The sequence below is a fragment of the Aspergillus sydowii genome (genome assembly GCF_001890705.1).
Source record: "Aspergillus sydowii CBS 593.65 unplaced genomic scaffold ASPSYscaffold_3, whole genome shotgun sequence".
Lineage (NCBI taxonomy): Eukaryota > Fungi > Ascomycota > Eurotiomycetes > Eurotiales > Aspergillaceae > Aspergillus > Aspergillus sydowii.
Window position 1 is genome coordinate 1,699,495 of NW_024467861.1, and position 23,306 is coordinate 1,722,800.

Sequence of the window (23,306 nt, forward strand, 5' to 3'; positions counted from 1 at the left end):
TTCCTGGAGCCCCGACATCTCCTGCAACCGCCATCTCTCGCATTCCAACCTGCATCGAGGCTCCGATGTCTCTGCCTACACCCATATTGATTGTCTAATTTGGTATCTGCATAATTACTAGTCTGAAGCGGGGTGCAATTGACTCTCCGGTGACGGTGAACGACGTACTACATGTACCGGCTGCCCCACCGCGGGCTTACCGGTATAGTCCATGGAAGAAGAACCGGATGCCTGGTCCTCGCGTGCGGAGGATGGAGGACAGAACGCTGCCGGGTCTGAGAAGTTAGCAGTGAGTAATACATGGACTGTACATAAGCATATATTGATGGCTTTGAAATAGTGCCATCGATGCCGCCAGCGCAAGGTAAGGATATCCTTAGAAACCAACATGAGTACCGGCGTTTGAGGTATCTTCAGGTGAAATGCGACCGGGAGAGCCCATGCTCTCACTGCATCAAGTCCGGGGCACAATGCTCATACGCAACTGCTCCAAAACCCAGAGAAAGGCGGCAGAGGGTCATGGTCTCGCATACATAGTAAGTACAATCCTAGTGAGGTGGAGTCTATGCTAATGTGCATCAAGTGACTCCAAATTGGATGCAATATCGAGAAAGATTGACGACCTCGGCCAAAGGATGAGCCAGTTGACTAATGAGCCGACCAGAAGTAGAGTCTCTAAACCTGATTTTGCAGTCCCTGCCAATATCGAACACTGCCAGGTCTCATTTGGACTGACACCGTCGCCTTCCTCACTCGGCTCTACGCCAAACCAGGGGGTTAATCCTACTGGTGACGGGATTAGTGAAGTAAACTACGACTCTTCCAAAGACGAGTACGAGGGCGAATCGTCACTTTTTGCGCATGCCGTCTTTGCCAGCCGATTTCTGCAAAATGCCATTAACAATGCGACCAACACCGAGGTCGCGCACGAAATGGAAGCCGCCATTGACGGGCTCAGGAATGCCGTTAATTCGGGCAAACAACAGTCCGATACGATCGATAAGCTCTATCCTCGTGCCAAAGCGATCCCACCTGGCTCGTCAACTCGCAACCTTCCGTTGCCGCCGATCGATAAGGTGTTCATGTGTTTGCGTATGGCCAGGGAATGCCAGCAGGTAGCCACACTATGGCTGGGAGACTATATTACACCCACACAATTCAACGACTATTTTATCAAAATTGCATCACCTGGCCCAGCTACCGAGGCTGAGTTGATAATCGTTCATTGCGGTCTCTATTGGTTGTTCTGCGAATGTTCCAAAGCTGTCACCAATGATGAAGTAAGACAAGACTATGATGCTCAGGCCTTGATATGCAAGGAGAATCTAGAAACCGTCCTTGCCAACCTTCGCTTCCATCAACCAACAAATATTGATGTCGCCTACGCGATGGGTATGGCGGTAAGTTGCTCAACTGCTTTAATTCAAACCACCAACTAACCCTGCCTACTAGTCTCTGTATTGCCTGCAGAAAAACAAGCCATCTACCGCATGGAACTTCATTAATTCTGCTGCACATACAATACAAGCTCTTGGGCTACAACACAACGCGACTGCTGGGGAGGGGACAGAAGAAAAGGCCAGAAAGGGAAATCTGTTCTGGACTATATACATGAGCGAGAAGACGCTGTCGCTACGACTAGGCCGGTCGTCGACTTTCCGGGATCATGACATTACCCTGGCCCGGCCAGGAATCGAGCGTCACGCTGGCAATTTCTTAGGCGATATTGCTCGTTATTGGATTGACTTGTCCAGTATACAGGGCCGGGTATACGACGAAATTTACAGCCCAGGAGCTCTCATGCAGCCACCGGACATCCGGACGTCTCGTGCCCAGGCCCTTGCTGCTGAACTGAAGAGTGCTATGCAAAATGCGCAAGACTTCCATGTGAGATTTCCACTCCCGAATCTAACCGCTCTTAAGAGATCTGCGACTTGCTGACGGATGTAGGATCGTTATGAGGCGAGGAAAGGACATCTTCTGGGACGGGGCTACCACGAGATAGCACGACGTTCGGACCGGGTTACAAGTCTTTGCATTCTTACGCTCATCTACCGGAGTATTCCCCCGGAAAAGCCATCGACGTCTGCATTTTGTCAAGAATGTATCGATACCGCGAGAGAAACACTGCGAGAGCACGATCGATGCGTTGCAGCTATAACAAAGGAGCGAAGTAAAACCATATTCCTCGAAGCATACATTAACTGGTCTGTCTTTGATTTTCATTATACATCCAGTTCTACAATCAAATTAATCTAACGTGAGAGATACAGGACAATTACGCAGTCTCCATTTATCCCCTTTATTATCCTATTCTGCCACATAATCGAAACGTCCGATGGTTCGGACCTAGAGCACATGCGGGGCCTTGTCGAGATGCTGGAAGCTACACCAGACACCAGTGCGTATAACACATGCGATAGGCAACGCCGTCTTTTCAAGGCCCTTTACGATGTCGCAACAAAGTACGTCGAGGTGAAAACCCGTACGCAAGGCGGGGTATCGTGGTCGACGGCTAGAAAGCAGTATGCCGATGCTCTTGCTGGCGCGGGGACTGCCTCGAGCGGTCCTGGGACTGGTACATTAGACCAGCAAACAGCAGGGGACGCCTCTTGTAACATGACATCGTACGGCGAGGGCAACGGAAGCGGAATTGGCTTGATGGATGGGCTCGTGGCGCCTGCGGCCTTGCAGAATCCGGCATTTGGGGACGTGGACATGGAGATGGATCTTTCGGGAGCTGAGCTTTGGGACTGGTTTAATAAGAACCAGTCCATCCTGAGGATGCTTGAGGATACATAGAATTGATTAAGGTTTGGCACTATATAGCAATATATAAACTTGTGGGTATGTTGTTCCTGGAGAATTGGAGTTCACAATTTAGGGCTGACCCAGAGATGGAATGTGATTGCTAGATAAATCCAATAACCGGCCCACTTCATCTTCCCCTCTTTAATTATTGGTATATAGAAATCGGGTTTGTCTGACCCATCAAGCTCCTCGTAGTTATCTATTGACTGGCGGAAGTCTTTTCCTAGATGGACATTTTTTTGTTGTGGAATCGGATGCCGCATCTGCAAGGAGAACTGATCTCGTATAACCAGAATGCCATAGCATGGCCACTCCCTGATTCTTCCATCCCAACAGATTCTTCATTCCATTTATTTACTCTCGAATCTTCTGCAGTCCCCTCTGCCTTTCTCAACATGAAGCTCACAATTCTTCTTCTCCCCCTTGCTGTTGCTGCACAAACAGTGGACCTGCAGCAGCGCACACAACTACTTAACCATGTCCAATGCCTCTCTGACTGCTCGCCCACACTGAAAACGCTTGAAGGCGGTGATCCCTCCTACCTCTGCAACAACCTGCTCCAATTAGACAGAGAGTTCATGGAGTGCGCCGGACGGTGTGGTGTTGAGGGACAACTCCGTAAGTTCTCGATCCATGGATCACGGCTGTCCGGATTGTCTTCTATTTTATTGAAACTTTTCAAAAAGGAATAATGGGCAGATCGGGCTTCGCGGCGTGCGATACATATAATCATCTCTGAAGGCCAGTGTGGAGGAAGAAGCCCAATCATTTGTGAAACCACATGGACTGGCAAGGCGGGACTTGCTTGGTCTTTTCAGTTAGAGGGGTGATTTCTGATATAGGACTTTGGGCGCGCTAGCACTGTTCTTGAGGGGCTGGAACAATGATACCATTATAAGGTGTTAATTTGTATTTTTATGGGTCTCACTTACTTTGTTATAAGTTGTTCCCAAATTATCCCAAATCGTCTCAATTTGGGTATTGACAGCCTTGTCCTACTTCTTTAAACAACTTAGTAAAAAGGTGACACTCATATGTCCACACCATCTCATCCTGGGTTTTGACGAGTATCCGCAACCCCGTCTTTTCTTTAGTAAGATCATCTATTACTGAGTTAGTTCTCGTGATAAGGAATAGTACAATCATCAACCTGTTCACCTCAGCACCGCACATTCTATGGCAGGTATCAAAACTTATGCAATAATATCCACGACGATATCAATCTGAAACCTAGTAATTGAGCATATGGTGTACAGATGAAGATTTCAATTGTACGGTATCTACAGAGCCAGCGACGACACTGAGGAGCACCCCCAAGCTTACACACCTCCGGCTGGACCTACCAGAACTGGGATGAAAATGGATAATAAACATTGAATAAGCATAACATTCCTCTCACCTGTCAGACATCCGTCCCTACCCGTCAAACAACGCGACTATACCACGTGCATATAGGAGTCAAGCTTGGAGGTACATACTGTAACAATCGGAGACGTTGCCACCTTGCCTTACTGTACTGCAGACGATACATCACAACACCCCTTCATCCAGACTCCAGCCCTGCCGGCGAATTCCAGGAATGCATGCATTGCATTCGAGAGAAGAAGAAGGGAGGGGCTCAGACTTGGGTACCTTGAGGTTGACCCTCCTCGGACAGACATGGATGGATACGAAGTAGGTAAAGACAGCTGCACCATCTCACTGTCCCTTAAGCTGTGCGTGGTAAACGTCAAAAGGATCTACAGTATTCCAGGAACATCCATGCATCTATCCCGTCCCATCCCGTCCCATCCCGTCTACAAGAAGGACTCCCTGCTACCTTCCCGGAGGATTAGGCAAGACATCACGCTTGGACCTTGTCCTGCCTTGCCCTTCGATAACTGCTCGGGCTTATTATTTTCTTCTTCTTCTTTTTTTTTTGTTGTTGGAGTTGGTTCTTTTGATGGAGTGGTGTTAATATATCCCTTCGTTTACTAAAAATTTAGCGCTTCTAGCCCGAGGTAGCCCTACATAGCTCCCCCCCTGCCGGTTTTAGTAACCAAACAAAGGCCTTGTCGCCGAGTCTGGAGCTGAGCGGCTGACGTGGATATACGTCAGGATTTGCCGCGTCTATTGATATCGCCGATGGAATGATTTTTTTTTTTTTTTTTTTTTTTTTACATTTACAAAAAAAGTACCATCAAAAGCCCATAGAATTGACAGGATCCAACATCCGCTACGCACGGAATCAGTACCCACCATCAGCTCATCGATTTTAGTCTAGATGCAGGAGCCATGACACTGTTACGACTACGACTAGGTAGTGGACAAACTCCCATTGTCTTCCTTTTTTTTGTCTACGGGTAAATAAGGGAGCACAGACCAGGCCTGCCAGGCCAAGCACCCAGCTCCATCCCATCTCGGATAAACAACTCCGATTAGATTACCTCATTAAGGTGAACAGGGAATAGACAGAAATACGGCGTTTTAGAGAGAGTCGGGAGGGGGGGAAAGGAACTGGTAACTGGCTACAATTGCTTGGTTCATGCCATGTCGTGGTCATGTTCATCCCGTCGAATGCGCCTCCCCCTTGGCGGCCTCCTCCTCCTCCCTCCCCGGCCATGTGCCGAGGTAGATTTGAGTCACTGTATGTGAAAAATGTCGATCATGCAGCAGTTATCACAGTCGTTGCAGGGTATATAGGTGGGTCAGCCGCGCCTCACATGAATCATGAACCAAAGATCCTCTACAGTCTGGACGGCTGACGTGCGCGAGCTTGGACGCGGAGTATGGGTCTTGCGAGGAGGTATAGCAGAACTAGTTAGTAGGCACATTCATGACGTGATGACCGCGAGCGGGAGCGGGAGCGGGATAGAGAGAAGGGAAAAAGAGAAGGGAAAGAGAGAAGGAAAAGAGAGGGAGGGAAAGAGAGAGAGGAATGGGGCATGATGGAAGTCCGGTGGCTGAAGCTGAAGGAGGATCGAGAATCGAGAATCGGGAATCGATATTCAACAAGGATCTCCAAAGACAAAAGTTCCGATGGAGAGAACCAGGGCCTGGACCATTGTGACGACGTGATAGAGGCGATCCGTCAATACAATATCGCGGCTTGATTCGTGGGGGGACTGACGACTCCAAAGAATCGCGCATGGAGCGATCGGCCGCTAGGGTCGTAGTCATGCATGGTCGCGGCCAGTGATAGACTGATAGTATTTTGAGGGAGGGTATAGCCATCTATTATATGCTGCTGCTGCTGCTGGTGAGTCTTTAGTCTTGCCACGTCGGCGATTGGTGGTTTGTATGCATTAGGTCTCCCTATCACGCCAGTTTGTTCAATGTCTCTCGTGCATGATGCAGGTCGGTTAGGTACGATGCAAGGGTATGGACATCCAGAGTGTTCCTGAACCAAGGTCTGTGGATATGACATCTTGTATACTCTAATAGCCCAGGCTGATCAGCGAGCGTTGGATGGTCAGATTGTCAGCCGTTAACAAGGGGTATTGTAGTGCATTCCACGCAATCAATTAAAATTTCCCAGCCCTGCTGCGGAACGTTTGTACCTGTTTTCTTTTCTTCTTGTTTTTTATTTAATTTTATTAGACTTCAAGTTCAAGGTGCTTGGCCACGCGGGGTTCTGGAACCTGTCAGACCAAGGCGAACATTAGCCATTTTGGCATTTATCCTCCCACACTTCTGGGATGATGTCCGTGCTGGAGAGGTGCCCAGTGCGTTCGAGGGGCAGACACTAGACAGACTACCGTAATCTGCACCAGTGATTTGCACGGGCAGCAGCCAATAATCGCTTGTTTACAACAAGCAGGAGGTCCCCAGCGATCCTTCGATGGGGATGGTCTGGTCGAAATGCGCGCGACGTCAGAAGACTTCCAGGAATCCAATGGGCATTCCTTGAATGCATCGCTGCCATTCCCATTCCTGGATGATTAATGACCCACCGTGATCCTCGTGGACTAGTAGTGGTGGCCGTTTCTGACAGCAGCTTGAATGCGGAGTGAAGCCTAATGCGATGCCGGAAAAGTTCATGACGTTCCCCGTTGCTAGTCGCCTTAGCAAGGAGTGCTATATTAATGCATGAACTAATGACATCCCAGCCGCCGAAACAATCCACCCAGTGGCGCTTGAATTGGCAGCTGCTGGAAAAAGCAAGAAGGATTCAGATAAGCGCGCTCGAGCCCTTTTCGCGGGAGTAGCTCTATGGTGCGAGCTGCTAAGTTCGTGCACGCGAGAGAGAGGGACAGACAGAGAGATAAACATAAACCAAACCACCCACGAGAATAGGAAGATCCTCGCCGCGTTCTGTAATGCGACAGGCGATTGCGACAGGCGATCGCGACAGAGTCAGAGCTCTGCCGCGCGGGAGTTGATCGGATCGTCGAGTTAGCCAGCAATCAGTTTCTAATAACAGCAGGCAAGTCGGTGATATCGGCCGGCATTCCAGGCAGAGAACCAGGAAATCAGTGACCTGGCGATGGACGGTGATTGGCCAAGATAAATGTACCGATCGGCGATTCCTTAACCGTTTGTGATCACCGCTGCAGTGAGTTTGTCTGTCACACGAACGCCTCATGATCGCCGGCCACCGGCCACCAAAGGGGCAGCTGGATGGCCAGGGCAGCGCAGGATAGGGCAGGCTTCCCCCGCAGGCCAGACTTGACATAGACGCTGACAGTGATGGCAGCCGTTGGTCCCGCGGCTTCGAAAGAGCAGGTGAAGCCCGACGTGGCGCATTGCGGGCTTCGCTGACGGGGACGTGCTATGNCCACATCGAGGCCCAGGAAGGGGATCCCTGATGTCCATCGCAACGCCACCTGCATGTGGGAAACTCGTTCAAATTACCCAAAATGCTCGATGGGCCCTTACTGCATTTCCACTAGTCTGCGACCCCGGCCTCACTCTATTCCCCTTGACCACATTGTCGGTTTCTCGAGTGCATTTCCCGTTTGGAGCATGGATTCATTCCTTGCTTGGAGCCGTCTGAAGGCTTCGGGGTTTGCCCAACTGCTCGAGATACCATCTCTGGGGTTTGAGNGTTGCACTAAATCCTGCAACTGCCGGTTCGAGTAGTTCGCTGCAGCGCTATCTCCCGCGGCTGATCCGTCATTCCTCGCCGTGTTATCGTGATGTCTTTGGACTTAAGTATCCCTGCGATGTCCTGGTTTCCTATGTCTTCCGCATCTGTCTGAATTCTTGCCTTAACAATTGACATTGTCTACTTTTGACGTGGTTACTCCATCACTACCACTCTCAAGGCATCATCAACTCACCATGGCCGCCGGAGCCAGGCGTGATTTCATCTGTCTTTGGAAGCATTGCGGAAAAGTATGGTCCATTACCATCTTTATGACATGCACTGACAATTGTAGTCATTCCATCGCAACTCCGACCTCCGCAGACACTACCGCATCCACACAAACGAGAGACCATACCGCTGCGGCGTGAAAGGCTGCAACAAGGGCTTCATCCAACGGAGTGCCCTGACCGTCCACTCGCGAACGCACACAGGTGAAAAGCCGTTTATGTGCAACTTTGAAGGATGCCACAGTGCCTTTTCTGATGTACGATCTACCCATTGCCCCTTGTTCAGCACAAAACTAATACAAAAAATCAGTCCTCGAGTCTGGCCCGCCACCGCGGAATCCACACAAACAGACGAGCATATGTATGTCCTGAGCCAACATGCAAGCGAAGGTACATCTTACATTTTCTCTTTTTCTCAACACCCGTTTTCCTAGACAGAATCTCTTCCACTGGGTAGATGGCATGTGTTAACACACAAGAAGCTTCCGCCGGAAGGCCACCCTCACAAATCACCAGCACAGCTCGCATGCACTGGACCTGGCCATCCAGACACTCTCAAAGGCCTACTCTGTCTCGGAGAGCGAGCAGGAGTATGACCAAGCCGTTATCCCTACGACCCCTCTTACTCCTCTCGCACCACAACACGATCCGTATCCTTTCACCCAGCAGGGGAACTGGTACTGGTCGTCTTATCCCATGAGCAGCCCAACCCATGAAGTCGGCTACAGCAATCTCCCAGTGACTCCGACTCTCTTTCCCACCGGCCCGGTCACGAATGTCCAGGAGCACTCACCAGTCGTGTCCAAACCGCCCCAAGCCATGTCACCCGAGCTACTATACGGACAGGACTACCTACAATTCATGCAGCAGCAGCAGCAGCAGCAATACATGCAGGTTTCCCAGCAGAAGCCCCAACTATACGGCCACAGCCAGACCCCGAACCACGGATGGCAGTGTCCCGATGTCAAGCGTCTAATGCACCCAGGTGATGGCATGGGACGTTGTATTTTGTACTGAATGTGAATGTGGATGTGAAAATGGCCTGGATGGTACTTTTCATTTCATTTTCATTTTCATTTTCTTTTCTTCTGTCCTGGATGATATGATATGATATGATATGAGTTTACTATGGAGGATTCCTGTACTTAGTTAGTTTCCCGTGTACGCGTAATGAATAATGCCCATGATTTTGCTATTATTCCTATTACTACTATTATTATTATTACTACTATTATTGTTTCCCGAATATTTGCCAATATCTGACACATTCCTCGTTCGACCGTTGAAGGATCGGAACCTCCATACTAGAGTTGGTGAGGGGCGCCCGCTTCCCCCGAACCGGCCGAGTGCTCGGTTTAAGGTAATTATCAAAAAGTACCCGATAATGACATGGCCCTCCTCGCCAGCAGCCAATCAGTACAAGTGTAATTCGTCTTGGTAATGCAGGAATCGGGTCTGAGATACTGACCGGCCGTTATTGGACTAACTATCGCTGGCATCGGATCTCGCCGGGACTACCTTACCTTACCTACCTAGATAAATAAATACCTTCCTACATAGTACCTTGGCGGATATGGTAATGCGCACACTTACCGTATTAGGCACAGACATTCTTCGCAATGTGTCAGTTAACTGAAGGGATGAAATGTGCACGACATTGGAGTTGGACTGATCACTGTCGCTGCCCTGCGCTGAGCTGAGGCTGAACTGAGTAGCCCCAATTAGATGGAACTGAACACTGAACACTGAAAACTACAGTACTTAGTACGGTAAACTAGTGTCTGCTCACTGCTGCCACGGGGATATTCAATTCCTTACTGCAATTAAGATAATCGTCGAATATTTCACCAGAAATACCCTCTTCTAACTCGTCAGCCCGTAACATGAAGACCAAGCGGTGGAAATACGAAACCACCAAGAGACAGAAAAAGGAACCTGAAGAAGGCAAAAAGGCAAGGAGGCAAGAAGGCAGCCCGAGATAGATAGGTACAGTAAACGCGCCAGATACGAATTGGATTGGATTGGACCCATCCCAAACCCCCAATCTCCTCTCCTCTTGCTCTCCCCAATCCCAGCACAAACTGGAACGGCCATTTTCACATAGGTAGGTATTCATTCTTTGGTTTGTGGCGCCTTGATCGCCGGTCCACGTCCACGTCCACGTCCACATGGCCAGACTGCCAGACTCTGGGACTGTGGGCGGATTGTCGGAACCTAGCGGTGTCCGGGCCGAGCGACTTCCAGTTCCAGCTCCAGCTTCCTTGAGCTTGAGTCTGTGCGTTCGTACCTAAGTCTAGGCAAGCCCACTAGGTAAGGCTAAGTCTAAGCCTAAGTCGAGGTAAGTCTCCACTCAGTGACTGCACTGAGCCACTGACTGGTACCGTGGGAAACTGCGGGGTTTTGTACATCGGACGCCTTGGGCTTTTGTTTTTTTTTTTTTTGTTTTTTTAACCTTTTCTTTTACTTTTTTTTCCTGCATCCATGTCTCATTGCCGGACCCTCCCAGAACCAAGTTTGCTGCGAGGTGTCTCCTCCCATCAGGAGAAAACCGGCATAATTAGGCGATATGTCTAGTCTAGTCTTTCCAAGTCTTCTGGATTTTGGAGTTCAGTAGTTAGCATTTTCATCAAAATAATGACATATCTCGAGAGCCACCAGCAAAGTGCATCAATCCACCTGGGCAGTGGAGAAATGCGTTTCTAGAAATTCTTGAGAGTATACATTAGAGTTATCAGTGTATCGGTGATTAACGGATCTTCTCAAGTCATAATTCGGTTTAGGGTCCCGTGACTTCTATACCCTACCTGCTGCCTAATTAGGACGAACTCCCTTTCATTAATGGGTATTTAAGAATAGATATCTGCGATTACTGAATCTGCTAAGGGAATCGAGTAATTTGGTATCAGTGAGAAATACTCCACTGCTTCCCCAGACGCCCCACATTTTCTATACAGGACTAAATGTCATCAGTTCATAACCTGTCGGGTGTTTAGATATATATATTTAAAGTCCCTCGGTCCATCGGCTAAACTGCCGAGGGGCCGACACATTTAACCTACGGCCATATCTCTCAAGACAACAGACAGAACGAAGCTTAATCTTAATATAGTCTACTTTATGCAAAAATGCCTAAAAAAGCAGAGCGATACACAAGCGACATCCTAAGTCGTCCTGGGATGGTCTTCGCAGTAGATCTCAAAGATCCAAAGGAGAGGATCCAGGCATACCTGGATTCATATAAAAATGATCCTGAGACAACAGTAAGTTTGGTCCTATCTTTTACCTTTTTTTTTTTTTTTTGTTTCATTCTATAAATCAGATCATGTCTATAGAGTTAACAACCAGCCAGGCCTTCGACGCATCCCTAATGAAACACCACCTAAAGCTCCTCTCCGCCACAGCACCGCCCAAAGTCACCGCAACGTTTACAATGAAAGTAACCCGCGACTTCTGCAGCACAATGCGCAACATGCACGGCGGCGCCATTGCCCTGGTTCTGGACATGTGCACGACAGCATGCATGGCCCCGGTCTCAACGCCAGACTTTTGGCTGTTTGGCGGGGTGTCGCGCACATTGAATACGACTTTCCTGCGTGCGATAAGGGAGGGCACGGAGATTGAGGTCTTTTGTGAGGTTTTGCATGTTGGGGCTAGGTTAGGTAGGGATGTCCTTTTTTTGACTTCTATATTGTGGTACCGGGGAAGGGGAAAGTGAAATTGCTGACGGTCTGGGTAGCTGCGATTCGAGGTGAGATTAGGGATTGTGCGGATGGGAAGCTGTTTGTTGTTGGGGAGCATAATAAGGCGAGTATATCTTTTGAGAAGAAACTATGAAAAGAGTCGTAGAATCGAAGGATCAATAAAGGTATCAAACAAGCTATATGTAAACTGAGCCCATGGGCTTCGATTCTCCTGGTGTAACGACGTTGTTTTTGAGGTTGATGACGGTGGCTCCGTCGGAGATGGGTCGTTGGGATTTTCTCCGTACGATATTGTAGTGTTGTCGACAATCATCGTATTCTCGAGCTAGGTGCTTTCATCTTGGAACTGGCCGGTCGCGGTGAAGATGCGGCCGTTGATGAAGACGAGTGGTGGCATTATGTATTTACAGAAATGGAAGGCTCAATGAGGACCTTAAAGCCCTACTTTAGAAATACTTTAAAAACGAAGTCAGTTACGGTAGAGTGAGGTAATTCAAGAGAGAGCGGTGCAAGTCTGTCCAGTATATAGTTCTGCCTGTACTGGAGAAGCTCTTAGGGCTGGGGCCGGATCCCGCGGACTATGTCCGACATACGGCCACTTGTCCTAGCAAGACAGCACAAGACCCATTTGCAAAGTTGTGAGATCACTTCTTCCGACTACTTAGCACAGCAGATGAGAATGGATAGCAGCGAGGGCCTCTCCTTCGAGGGACAGACTGTTCGAGTTACCAGCGGTCTGCCCTGTGAGGGCGTAATCTCCCAAGCCTTCAAGCTCGACTCTAGAACTACATACGGTGGAATCGTCATCGGCGCTGGGGATGTTGGCGTCCATTGATGGGCGACTGAACAAGGACCGCGTGCGGGGACTGGAGTTGCTGCTGAACTGAGCCAGGCATGCAAGCTTTAAAGTTTAAAGGTTCTGAAACCAGATTTGTGACTGATCTCGTGCTGTGAAGTGGATGTATACATTCTTACTAAGCGCAGGAAAGGGATAAGTTCGCTTCTCATTAATTACCTGAACCTTAACTTGTGATACTTTATCTACATTCCTTCCTCTGTATTCAAACAGGTTTCATTATCCATGACAGCTTCCAGAGTCGAGGGGATAATAGGTATGTATGTGAACCAACACTCAACTGCTGGGCAGGGTTGTACGGAAAAGCACAATCATGACAAAAAGAGGGGGTCTCTCGCAAATCAATCATACAGCCATCACCGCTTGCTTGCTGGCTTGCAGCTTCAAGGCGAACATTCAGGAAGAAAAGAAAAGGAAATGACAAAGGAAATGGACAAATGAAAATAGCCTGCAACATCCCATTGGGAGTAGAAGCTGGGGTATTTTAAATGTTTAACACTGATTGCTTCACCTCCATGCACCTTGGCTCAAGGATAACAGCCCTTGGATGCAATCTAGGTCTTCCTCCTGGCTTGCCGTGTTTTCGCCGGCCATGAATGCGGTGACGTCCGTGCCTAGACCAGACAGGGACTTGGTGTTTCCGCCGCCTGCTTTCCGGTGCGATGGTTGTGGCAGCCGTGGCCGCCCTTGCGCTTTAGTATACGGTTTGTTGTTGTCTCGCCCGTTAGAGTCCTTGAGGGCCGGTCGGTGAGACTGGTGTGAAACTGTTCGTCGGCGCGACTGGGATACGCGAGTGCCGGGGATCCAGTTCTCCTTGTCGGAGTCGCCGTCTTCGATGTCGAGGTCGTCTTTGGGGGTCTTGGAGTTCTTCAGTGTGGATGGTGGCTTCTCGCCTAGGACTTTGCGTCCAGTTTCCAGCCGGCCCAGCGAAGAAACGGTCCGGGAGAGTTTCCGCCGCTTCTCTCTCATTGCTTGGCTGATTGGTGTGCCCTGGTGTTCGGAGGGGGGTGTCAGGAGAGAGGTGTGTCTTGCAGATAGGGTTCTGGTCAGGGAACGCTGGCCGCTGGATCGTAACGCAGAAGAGTTTGGTGTGCTTTGTGAGCTGAAAGGCGTGGATAATGCACTCCTCGCGTCCGTATCGAAGAACGACTCCCAGTTTCGAGGGTCACGCGACCTCCCAAACGACCTTTCTTTCTCTAGTGAGCTGGGAGGGGTACCCAGGACGACAGCGCTGGCGCTTCTCCGAAGACCGCCCAGTCTAGGTTTGCGAGCGGAGAACATGGAGATGCGGTTTTTGGATGGGGATGGTTCGCCGTTGGCACGGATGACGGCCTTTCCGTCTGCAGACATGGAGATCCGAAGTGAATTCCGCCCCTTGGGAGGGGACGGGGTTAATTCGTCTTCCTTGCGTACCATGGCTTCTCCGTCGAATGATAGCGATATCCTCAATGACGGTGGCGACTTTGGGGTGTTTAATCCTGCTGGGACAGACTCTGCGGCTGCTCCTCCAAGGTCTGACCCAGCTCGCTTCCTCTTGGCGGATGTCTGCAGAAGCTCATTGCTCGACGCGTCCTTGGGCGTTTGCACTGCGTGCGGATCTGCCTGTTGGCTAGATTCGGGGCATTCAGATGTGGCAACGCTAGTTTGCGAGCTTCCGCCGAGCTGTTCTTCTTCCTTATCTACTCCATCTGACGCGAATGAATCGCCCTCCGGAAGTGCCTGGGTCCGAGCATGACCCTCGCCGTTGTCATTATCTTGCTCTAACCCTATCTCTGCAGGTACACTGTCATCACTCGCCGGCTTATCGTCGGATTGGGAGCAAGGAAGAAGCTCGTGAGGTTGGAGGGGTTTCGACTTTCGGCGGTCATTCTGACGACGGTTCTGGAACCAGATCTGGCGAAATGTTAGAACGGCAATCTACTCTTAACCTTTGAAAGACGTACCTGAACTTCCTTCTCGCCCAGAGTGACGCGGCTCACTATGCTTGCCCGTGATACCTTGTCTGGCTTGGGGTTCCGTTGGTACTCTGCCTCGAGAATCGCGTGATCTTCGGGGCTATACACGCGTTTTCGAGTCAGCTATATCCATGCAATTGCCACTGGTATCTACCGGAATATAGAACGGTAGACTCTCTTGACATACCTAGTCCGACGCCGTTTCTGCCGTGCTAGCAATTTGTTGTCCACCCGGGGCGGGAGGTTCTGGGTTAATGTCTTTTGGGAGTGTATGAGAAAGGCATAGCTAGAAGCAGCAGCAGCCGAGTCTGATACCTGGGTCGATGGAGGAGAGGACGAGAAAGCCACGGCAGAGGGCTCGGGGTCAGACATGGTAGTGGATGAGTTGAGGTCAAGGCGGAGACATAGGACCAGAGTAGAGGGAGAAGAAGATTATTAGAAGTAAAGAAAAGAATAGAAGATCGAAAGGACCAGCAGCATAGCGTGGACGAGCCGAAGAAAAGACGGGCGAGGCTGAAGTGGGAATGTTCCCGACGAGCTCGTGCAGGGAAAAGACGCTTCCAGTTGATCGCGTCGCGATGTGGACGCGGCGTGCTTAACGCTAACCCCACCCGTCACCGAACTCAATTATTTCCCTTCCTCTCACAAGGTTCAGTTACAACGCCCAATTTACAGAGTACGTACATTGGAACGCCAATCACGAAATGGTATTCATATCTATGTTTATTCCGACAGCGTTGCGGAACGTGTTTGTTGTCTTGCAATGCTAATCTCTGTCCACGACCACGTGCCTCTGTCAGACCAGAGTATCTGCCGACCGCGAGGATTTATCAATGCACAAATTGTGCAGTATTTGCATAGTATACTATGCCTAGACCGCTATGCCCGCCCTTACAGAAATTGCAGTATAAATGCTCGAGAATTTGCGGGCCAATTGCCTGCACTGGCACCAAGCATCAATGCCGCTATCGATGACAAAATATATCACGACAACCAAATATGAAATCATGAAATCCGAAATCCTATGAAACCAGCTCTATCAACCCCAATATGCTCGATCCCGTCGATACTGCTTCTACTCCGGCCGAGTCTTTCTGCGGTGGATAGCTGCACCGCACCAATCTCGCCAGCTGCGCGGCCAACAGATGCTCCCGGAACTGCAAATCCAGCCCTCCAACCATGTATATGGAATGAGTCGCGCCATTGCCTCCTCCCTTCTCTCCCCAGCAGAGCTTCGACCCAACAGTCTCATCCTCCATCTTTCCCGTTTTGCTTCCGTGCTTCGGCCACACGCGTTTCGTCTCATAGAGGGTCTCCCAAGTAAAAGACTTGAACAGACCTCCGTCCATGCTCTTCCCATCAGCACGTCCGCTCTTCCAGACGAAATTGCGCCCACCGTACTGGAACCGCCGCGGAGACCAGTCTTTGCGTTGCAGCTCACCGTCGGGGATTTCGACGATTTGGCCGCTATCCGGTGGGACTGTGCTCGTTACCAGGCGGAAGCTTCCTCCCTTTGTCTTGCGGATTCTGATGTTTACTGCACCCATCTCCGGGAGGAATTCCCCCGCGCGGCGTAGGATGGCGTCCACAATCGGTACCTGCTGACTCCATACCACCTGGAGAGCGTATAGTACGTGCGTGTTGGTTGGGTCTTTGACAAACCACCAGTGCGAGCGGACACCGAGTTCCACTAGCTCTGAAGAATGAGTGAGACGATACGTCACGATATCTGCCAATTGGGAAAGAGTCGGTGCAAAAAATGGGACTTGGGTAGAGTCTGCGGCGTCCAAGAAAGGCTTCAGGTGGTTGGGTACGACCTTATCGGTTGTTTCATCTTTGTGATAATCGTGAAGTGCTTTCCGGATCTACACGAATCAGGTCAACTGATACAAAACGAGACACTGGACGTACTTGAGATAATGTCCATGGGCTATTATCCCCATCCTCTCTCGCCAACTCCTGCACGACGTCTAAACCCGACGGCGGTAGCACAACGGCAACGAAACTCCCCTTACGCTGAAGGTCTTCCAGATGCGCAAGCCGCTCTCGATGCAACTGCACCTGTCGCTCAAACATCTTCCGGTGTACCTTGCGCACGTTCGAGCCGGACTTTCTGAACGTCTGCGCCGCGGTCCCTAAGACGTCGATAGCGCTTTTGTGGACATCGATTGCTTTCTGATATTCTCCTTGCCGTTCAAGGACGAAAGGAGCTACAGAAAGTTTGTAAAGCTTATCTTTGATGTCATCGTCTCCCTTGCTCATTGTGATCATTATTGTTATTGCGTTCAAATTTATGAAGCAGAGACGGAGCTCAATACGATCCTCCAGACTTAAATATCTCCAACCACCACCATCCATCGCTTAAAATCACCGCCAAGCACCAAAGCAGCCTGACCGGGCAACATCGAAGCGGGCTGGCTTCCTGATGTCGCGACCCAGAGAATAACACATACATGCCGCAAGACTGCTGACAAGGGCCGACTAGCAGCAACAGTATATCTAGCCGAGTGGTTCTCACGATGTCTAGGTAATCGCTTAGCTTTGCCGTTTTGGCAGGCAGGCTTGGCGATTAGATCTCAAGCAGCCCGGCTTGTCAGGACTCTTGTCTACTCTGTACTCCGCCTCTTATTCTGCTTTGCGTCCCTGAGCTGCGACAGTGCAATACACTCTCCGACTTCATCCTCCAAGGTATATTAGGGTGTAGGAAGTTACCTCGGAACTCCGGAAAGGTCAAGCTCGCAGCGATCGACAGATCATCCAACAAAGCAAACGCGACAAAACGCGAATCCACGTGATATTCGGGATAAGAGGCCCTTACTAATAAGGGTTGACCCTTTTTGGCACAGCAGCAAAATCCTTGACGATCTTGGCAGTAATCAACATAGTTAATAACTGACGCCAGTGATTCGAATAAAAGCTTTTGTATACGACTGCCGTGCCTACATCCCAGAGTCACTTGGTGAAATCAGAACCGATGCTAGCAGCTGGTCATCGGGCGAGATAACTACTCAATAAACCCAATTTAAGTAGCCCGAGAATGGCGTGTTTGGGCCCGATGACTACTGCAGAACGTTGTAGACGTCGTCCGTCAGTATGAAGGAGTCAACCTCGCTGGCTATTTCCATTCGCTCTAGCGGGAGTTCGAACCTCCTGCACGCTTGTCTTCTCCTCGGCCGACATCAGTCCCGCAAGGAAGGCAGTATTTCCGTATTTTGGTTCGATGCTCGTCCACGAGCACACCGCACAACTCTGATCCGGCCATGAAAGCGGACGACTCGCTCGTCGTTGCGAAGGAAGGCGCTAGATTATCCTCCATCAGACTATCATCCACTTTCGGGTGGGTACCGAAAGGGTAGATCGCGAGGGTTCGATCCGGCGATCTTCCTCGGTAGTACGTATTACATACCAAGTGGTCAGCGCCGTGGGTCAGCCATTGATAAGAACGGGAACCTTGCATAGATTTTTTGAAAGATCGAGGCATTCACGCGCTTCCTTACTCACCACGAAAATCCGGGAGAGGACTACGCTGCGCATGTGTGCTATGAACCCGGCTGTGGAGCCGGAAACAATCGACAATGTTATACGCCAGGTTGACAGAGTCGCGCAGTCTGAGGCTTCGAAGCTTCGCAAGGTGTATCGTCCGAACGTGGCGAAGAAGCTGTGTACGCACTGTCAAAAATGCCCTGGCGTTGATGTTTTCCAGGATGTTCATTATCAGCCACTGAGTTCGAAAGAGCTGTAAACTATACATAGGGCGGTATTTTGAAGGATTCATAATGTTTTAAGATACACCGGATGCTGTTTCACTGAAACGTTCTAGACTATAAATTGTTACTTGTTAGATAATGCTAGCCCTAAACAGACTCAATATCTCGAAATGAACCATGCACGTTGCTCTTCAGGAGTCTTCCGCTGTACGACCTTCAGCTCGCCTCTCTTCACCGCAAGGTATGTCGACACCAAAGAATCACCCAGAGCCAGCCTGAGACGTTCATTCGTCTCCAAATTCTCAAGGCTCTCAGCCAGCCCGGTAGGGACCTTGGCCTCGATGCCCAGGGCAGCCCGTTCCTGGTCTGACATCTTGGCAGGCTCGACGGGGCAAGGCCCTGCTCTTAGAGGCGAGCCCTGAAGCAACCCATCCAGACCAGCTGCAAGCAAGGCACAAAGCGCCAAATAGGGATTGGCGAGTCCGTCCATCATCTTGACTTCAAACCGGTTGTTGCAGATTCGCCGCAGGATCGTCTCCTTGTTTTCCCAGCCCCAGGAGACATACTCCCCCCCGCTCGCGATGCCTCCAAGAACCCGTTCGTAACTGATTTCCTGCGGAAGCGTAAAGGCAGATACGGAGGGGAAGTTGTCGAGGATACCAGCGAAAAAGGATTCCACTGTGGATAGATCCACTTGGTCGGAGGAAGAATTAAGCTCGGGAGAATTAAGCGATATATGCACATGGGCTCCAGTGCCGGGCTTTTCAGCCGATAATCGGGGATGCAGCGTCGCTCGATATCCGTGCTTGGACGCAATCTTCATGACGACCTGTCGAGCAAGGACCAGGGCATCGACAGCCTTGAGCGGGGAGTCCGGGGGCAGGATGAACTCCCATTGATCCGGGCCCAGTTCCGCATGGAACTGCTGAACCATGATTCCGAGGTCCTGCAGAGCCAGCACGACTTCTTCCAGAACGCCAAGCAGAAGCTCGGCTTCGCGCGTCATACTCATGGTGCACCATGCGTGGTCAACATTCACCGGTTCGTACTCGACTTGTCCGCCGGGCAGGATCGTTTGTCGCAGGATACAGAACTCGAGCTCGAATCCGACCAGGACGGAGCATTTCGCCTTTTGCTCGATCGAACGTGTCAATGTGTCCAGCTTGTAGCGTGCGCACTCGCCCATGGGCTTGTTTTCTTTATCGGCCCATGTGGACATGACGATTGCCTTGTTTGGATCCAAGTAAGGAGATACCAGAGATCGCGGATCAGGCTGTAGAAAAAAGGACCCCACCGAGGTTCCCCCGTCCGCCACATTATCATGGGGGAGAATATGAAGGACGGTCTTTGGGACAGAAATGCCTTGGTTTGTCTCCAGCAATCGCTTGAACGCTGGCATGGGCACTATGCGGACCAGGTTGGTGCCGATGTATGTTGTGAACAACACCCAGACGAAGTCTACCTCTTGAGCATTGGCGTCTAACTGAGCCAGAGATGCTTGGTTGTCCATGTTGACCTGGTCAATGAGTAAAGGAAAGGGAAGGAAAATGGGAACGAAAATTGGAATGGAATGGGAAAGGGAAATGGACGTCCGATCTCTGCGGGGTCTGCATCTCAAAGAAATGATACATGCGTGGCTGCCTGAGCCTTGCATACTCGTACGCGTTAACAGCGAATGGTGACACAAGACTTTGGCCAGCTCGATGAACCCCGCGGTAACGTATGAATCATTCCCAGTGCAGTATTGAATGTCGTTGTCGAGTACATGTAGCGGTCTATAAGAATTAGGGTAATTACGACCCTCTGTATCTCACGTCTATCGATATTCAAACGTATGTATTCATGTGTATCTATGTACCAGTACCGCTGCGCCTGTGCAAGAGCCCGTCCAACATGCAAAAAAAGCAAAAATGATGATAATATACAATAAGAACACTGCCTGCGACCCAGACAGTCCGATCTATAAATAACAATACCCGCTTGTTCTGTTCGATTCCGTACTCCGTACCTTTCTTCTAACCCTTACCCACAGTGATAGTGATAGTGACGGGGTATAACCTACTGCTCCTGCTGGTTCATATGCGTAGGAATATTCCACGGATCATAATCCATATGGACATAAGCACGCTCAACAGTCGGCACGCTCTCAAGCATATACTGCAGACTCTCGCCCAGATCATGGCTATCGCGAAGACTCATTTTGTCCTCCAGGATGATATCGACCTCGACATTGAGCATATCGCCAGCGTAGTAAGCGCGCAGGTTCTGGATCTTGAGGATCGATTTGGAGAATCGCATCGTCATGTAGAGCAGGATGCTGACGTCTTCTTGGGATGCGGCGGCGCCGGTTAGGTGGCGGATGTGTTCGCTGGCTGTTAGGCCCCAGTTCCAGATAACGTAGATGGAGAGGAAGAGACCGCCCAGGGGGTCGAGGTACCAGATGTTTGTTAGGCCGCCGACTGAATGAGTTAGTATTGATTTTCATATTGGGGGGAAGATATACATATATATATATATACATAGGGAACGTACCAAATGGAAAGACTATACTGAAGAAGTTGAAGATTACGTCGGTCATGGCATCCTGTGCTAGAGCTTGGACGCTTGAGTTGTTGATTAACCGGCACCAGAACCAGCAGAGGCCCTTTACAACCACAGTGCTGCCCATGATGACCCCCGACGGGACGGTCAAGTTCACAACAGTGTGGTCGGCGGACATCAACTGGGTAATCGACGTGATGGCAACCTGAACAAACGAGGTCACCATCACGACAGCAAAAACCAAAACACTTAGAGGCTCCAGCCGTCGTCGACTGATGGGATACTCGTAGTGGTTTTGTCGCCTGATCAGAGCAGTCGTAATCCAGACAATGGCAGTACTAAGGAAATCCAAAGCCCCGTCCACCAAACTGGCAAGAACCGAAACAGAGTTGGTCATCAGCAGGGCGGCAATTTTCGCCGCGAGTAGAGTAACGTTGGCGATAAGGTTGATATAGATAGCGATAGTGACGATGCGCGCCCCGCTATCCACGAAGTCGTGGCCTTTTGGCGTGATATCTGACAGTGGCGTCTCGTTCTCGTCGTCTGTTGGTGGCAGTAGAAGCGAGCTTTCACTGGGAATCCGATATAGATTTTGAGGTGTCCGTTTGATCTTCTTGGGCTGTTCACCATCTGACGGTCGACCCTCGGTTGAACCGTATGTACTCCCATTCTCGTTCTCATTCCCTTTTGTAGGATCCTTTATTGCGCTCGTGCGATTGTGCTGGTATTCGACGATCAGGCGGTGTGGGAGCGACGAGTCGAGAAGCCGGTCGATATAGACGTATTGCGAGATGAGGTCATTGTTGCGCTCGTAGAAATCACGCCTACAGAGTTAGAATTTCTGAAGAACATCTGGATAGACACTTACACTGGTTTCGACAGCCCCTTCAAAGCGCTGGGATGTTTATAATACTGCTGCCTGAGAATAGTTAGCGCGATTCGTCATCATTCCTCATCAATTATGCAAGCCGATGTACCAATTGTACGATGGTTTACCTTCTCGATCTCCAATCAGCTCCCTTGCGCGCGCCGATGCGGGCCGCTCAAGCCAATCGCGGAAGGAAAGATGGCTCTCATCGCGATCGAGATCGAGGAGGCTCTGGCTGGAAAAGGAGCGGCGGCGAAGCAGGGACGAGAGGTATTGGCCACGGGTGGACAGAATATCATAGCCTTGGAAATCGAGGCTCGGTCTTCTTGGTCGAATCGGCGAGCCGGCGTCGGAGGGCGAGGACGGGACCGAGAACTGAGCCCTGCTTCGCGAGCGGCCGAAAGACGCCATTCGGGGGGCGATCACTGATCATGCGATGCAACGGAATAGAACGCGGGCAGCGTGGTTTTCCATTCGGGATTCCACGCGAGGGATGAGCTTTTGAGGCAAGAATCTGTTCAGAAAGATCTGGATGGCGGACACGGGACGGGCGCAAGTCATGGAGTGGAACTGCATCGGGTTAGCTCCACAGTCTGAAGTCTACTATTTTATGCCTGAGCTTCGTCTTATCCATGATATCAGTAATATTCATGATTCCAAATTTAAGTATTCACGGCTTCATTGATTATGCTGCGCTCTAAGGAGCATCATTGACGGTTGTCTGCCATGGCTCATGCGTTGATGGTGAACAGGGTATCAAACAGGCCTTGCAATACTATTCTGTCATGTCCAAATATCGTGGATTCTCCCATTCTATGGATAGCGAATCTATGCTTGACTTGCTCTATGCGAATAGTGAACATCGCTAACACAATGCCAACTCCAAAGCATGTTTGACGGATCTAACAAACTAACGACACCTGTGCGATGCTTGCATTTGGTCTCGAGGTTTATTTGACTGCTGCCCTCCTCCCTTAATGGCGGTTCTTCGTCTGCTGTCGGGTCCACTGTTTCTGACATATACAAGTTCTTCCGACCTGTCAACTATTAGTGGAGTAGACTGCGCTGAGCAGAACAAAGACAGCTCAGCTCCGTTTGCATGCACACTGCACGACATCCATAACGGTGCAATATTTGTTTCAAGAGCGGGCCCACCGGTTGCCCCAGGTTCGTCTCAGCTGCGCCACCATCCCCTTGTGTCGACGATGGCTTTATCTGACAGCCCTTTCAGAGTCTGCCTGAAGAAATACCACCATTTCAGCACTACATCTTACATCGAACAGGTGTCTCCAGTTTGCTCCTCCATCAACAGCAGTCCCGTGACACGACTGACATCCTGGGTTGAGCTGACGCTAACACCGCCAGACTGCCAGTCCTTGCTGGTGATCAGCCGTGCGTCACTGCAACCAGTCCAACACCTTGCCGACTGCATCACCAGCAGCACTTGCCATTGGACTGGCGGGGTGTTTTCGCTTGGCGTGGCGATCATAGCTGGAGCATAGCTGCTGTATCCGTCAGTGTCCAATCGGGTGATATTGCCTCACCGATATTTATTCTTTGCTTAGCCGTCGT

At 50.3% G+C, this 23,306-nt stretch overlaps 10 protein-coding genes across 10 annotated transcripts; 6 read left to right on the plus strand and 4 right to left on the minus strand.

Moving 5' to 3' along the window:
- Nucleotides 1–34: 34 nt before the first annotated feature.
- Nucleotides 35–2,981, plus strand: ASPSYDRAFT_42773 (putative C6 transcription factor). The gene is made up of 6 exons (XM_040846522.1): nt 35–289; nt 341–536; nt 584–1,400; nt 1,453–1,887; nt 1,951–2,207; nt 2,274–2,981. Coding segments are annotated over exons 1-6 (2,235 nt in total). The 5' UTR covers nt 35–288; the 3' UTR covers nt 2,803–2,981.
- Nucleotides 2,982–3,126: 145 nt separating this feature from the next.
- On the plus strand, nt 3,127–3,796 carry ASPSYDRAFT_42774 (uncharacterized protein). Its single transcript, XM_040846523.1, has one exon. It carries the CDS (start codon nt 3,207–3,209, stop codon nt 3,501–3,503), a length of 297 nt encoding a protein of 98 aa, XP_040704755.1. The 5' UTR covers nt 3,127–3,206; the 3' UTR covers nt 3,504–3,796.
- Nucleotides 3,797–7,769: 3,973 nt separating this feature from the next.
- On the plus strand, nt 7,770–9,203 carry ASPSYDRAFT_780321 (C2H2-type zinc finger protein). The gene is made up of 4 exons (XM_040850922.1): nt 7,770–8,127; nt 8,172–8,363; nt 8,417–8,496; nt 8,589–9,203. The coding sequence occupies exons 1-4, from the start codon at nt 8,074–8,076 to the stop codon at nt 9,121–9,123; spliced, it is 861 nt and encodes a 286-aa protein (XP_040704756.1). The 5' UTR covers nt 7,770–8,073; the 3' UTR covers nt 9,124–9,203.
- Nucleotides 9,204–11,082: 1,879 nt separating this feature from the next.
- Nucleotides 11,083–12,286, plus strand: ASPSYDRAFT_42779 (PaaI family thioesterase). The gene is made up of 3 exons (XM_040846524.1): nt 11,083–11,366; nt 11,456–11,765; nt 11,843–12,286. Exons 1-3 carry the CDS (start codon nt 11,232–11,234, stop codon nt 11,938–11,940), a joined length of 543 nt encoding a protein of 180 aa, XP_040704757.1. The 5' UTR covers nt 11,083–11,231; the 3' UTR covers nt 11,941–12,286.
- An 884-nt stretch (nt 12,287–13,170) lies between these two features.
- On the minus strand, nt 13,171–14,990 carry ASPSYDRAFT_56392 (homeobox domain-containing protein; the record flags this gene model as incomplete). The annotated part of the gene is made up of 3 exons (XM_040849202.1): nt 13,171–14,556; nt 14,607–14,718; nt 14,806–14,990. The coding sequence occupies 3 exons, from the start codon at nt 14,988–14,990 to the stop codon at nt 13,171–13,173; spliced, it is 1,683 nt and encodes a 560-aa protein (XP_040704758.1).
- A 650-nt stretch (nt 14,991–15,640) lies between these two features.
- Nucleotides 15,641–16,880, minus strand: ASPSYDRAFT_29475 (uncharacterized protein; the record flags this gene model as incomplete). The annotated part of the gene is made up of 2 exons (XM_040844653.1): nt 15,641–16,483; nt 16,530–16,880. The coding sequence occupies 2 exons, from the start codon at nt 16,878–16,880 to the stop codon at nt 15,641–15,643; spliced, it is 1,194 nt and encodes a 397-aa protein (XP_040704759.1).
- Nucleotides 16,881–17,982: 1,102 nt separating this feature from the next.
- Nucleotides 17,983–18,438, plus strand: ASPSYDRAFT_780691 (uncharacterized protein). The gene is made up of 2 exons (XM_040850926.1): nt 17,983–18,009; nt 18,078–18,438. Exon 2 carries the CDS (start codon nt 18,151–18,153, stop codon nt 18,358–18,360), a length of 210 nt encoding a protein of 69 aa, XP_040704760.1. The 5' UTR covers nt 17,983–18,009; nt 18,078–18,150; the 3' UTR covers nt 18,361–18,438.
- A 44-nt stretch (nt 18,439–18,482) lies between these two features.
- On the minus strand, nt 18,483–19,835 carry ASPSYDRAFT_87523 (FluG family protein; the record flags this gene model as incomplete). Its single annotated transcript, XM_040851856.1, has 1 exon — nt 18,483–19,835. The coding sequence occupies one exon, from the start codon at nt 19,833–19,835 to the stop codon at nt 18,483–18,485; it is 1,353 nt and encodes a 450-aa protein (XP_040704761.1).
- Nucleotides 19,836–20,063: 228 nt separating this feature from the next.
- Nucleotides 20,064–22,338, minus strand: ASPSYDRAFT_42783 (cation diffusion facilitator family transporter). Its single transcript, XM_040846526.1, has 4 exons — nt 21,844–22,338; nt 21,735–21,785; nt 20,858–21,690; nt 20,064–20,784 (listed from the first exon to the last, which is right to left on the minus strand). Exons 1-4 carry the CDS (start codon nt 22,143–22,145, stop codon nt 20,384–20,386), a joined length of 1,587 nt encoding a protein of 528 aa, XP_040704762.1. The 5' UTR covers nt 22,146–22,338; the 3' UTR covers nt 20,064–20,383.
- Nucleotides 22,339–22,400: 62 nt separating this feature from the next.
- Nucleotides 22,401–23,300, plus strand: ASPSYDRAFT_42787 (uncharacterized protein). The gene has a single exon (XM_040846527.1). It carries the CDS (start codon nt 22,712–22,714, stop codon nt 23,234–23,236), a length of 525 nt encoding a protein of 174 aa, XP_040704763.1. The 5' UTR covers nt 22,401–22,711; the 3' UTR covers nt 23,237–23,300.
- Nucleotides 23,301–23,306: the final 6 nt, after the last annotated feature.

What these genes read in the sequence shown, in the direction of transcription:
- ASPSYDRAFT_42779 (XM_040846524.1), top strand. Translation starts at nt 11,232, where the DNA reads ATGCCTAAAAAAGCAGAGCGATACACAAGCGACATCCTAAGTCGTCCT. An exon ending in AAAATGATCCTGAGACAACA is followed by an intron (nt 11,367 to 11,455) that starts GTAAGTTTGGTC and finishes ACAACCAGCCAG; the next exon opens with GCCTTCGACGCATCCCTAAT. An exon ending in GCATGTTGGGGCTAGGTTAG is followed by an intron (nt 11,766 to 11,842) that starts GTAGGGATGTCC and finishes CGGTCTGGGTAG; the next exon opens with CTGCGATTCGAGGTGAGATT.
- ASPSYDRAFT_42787 (XM_040846527.1), top strand. Translation starts at nt 22,712, where the DNA reads ATGGCGGTTCTTCGTCTGCTGTCGGGTCCACTGTTTCTGACATATACA.
- ASPSYDRAFT_780321 (XM_040850922.1), top strand. Translation starts at nt 8,074, where the DNA reads ATGGCCGCCGGAGCCAGGCGTGATTTCATCTGTCTTTGGAAGCATTGC. An exon ending in GCCACAGTGCCTTTTCTGAT is followed by an intron (nt 8,364 to 8,416) that starts GTACGATCTACC and finishes ACAAAAAATCAG; the next exon opens with TCCTCGAGTCTGGCCCGCCA. An exon ending in GAGCCAACATGCAAGCGAAG is followed by an intron (nt 8,497 to 8,588) that starts GTACATCTTACA and finishes ACACACAAGAAG; the next exon opens with CTTCCGCCGGAAGGCCACCC.
- ASPSYDRAFT_42773 (XM_040846522.1), top strand. An exon ending in CCTACGCGATGGGTATGGCG is followed by an intron (nt 1,401 to 1,452) that starts GTAAGTTGCTCA and finishes CCTGCCTACTAG; the next exon opens with TCTCTGTATTGCCTGCAGAA. An exon ending in AAAATGCGCAAGACTTCCAT is followed by an intron (nt 1,888 to 1,950) that starts GTGAGATTTCCA and finishes TGACGGATGTAG; the next exon opens with GATCGTTATGAGGCGAGGAA.
- ASPSYDRAFT_780691 (XM_040850926.1), top strand. Translation starts at nt 18,151, where the DNA reads ATGTGTGCTATGAACCCGGCTGTGGAGCCGGAAACAATCGACAATGTT.
- ASPSYDRAFT_42783 (XM_040846526.1), bottom strand. Translation starts at nt 22,145, where the DNA reads ATGGCGTCTTTCGGCCGCTCGCGAAGCAGGGCTCAGTTCTCGGTCCCG. An exon ending in AAGGGGCTGTCGAAACCAGT is followed by an intron (nt 21,691 to 21,734) that starts GTAAGTGTCTAT and finishes CTAACTCTGTAG; the next exon opens with GCGTGATTTCTACGAGCGCA. An exon ending in CAGTATAGTCTTTCCATTTG is followed by an intron (nt 20,785 to 20,857) that starts GTACGTTCCCTA and finishes TAACTCATTCAG; the next exon opens with TCGGCGGCCTAACAAACATC.
- ASPSYDRAFT_42774 (XM_040846523.1), top strand. Translation starts at nt 3,207, where the DNA reads ATGAAGCTCACAATTCTTCTTCTCCCCCTTGCTGTTGCTGCACAAACA.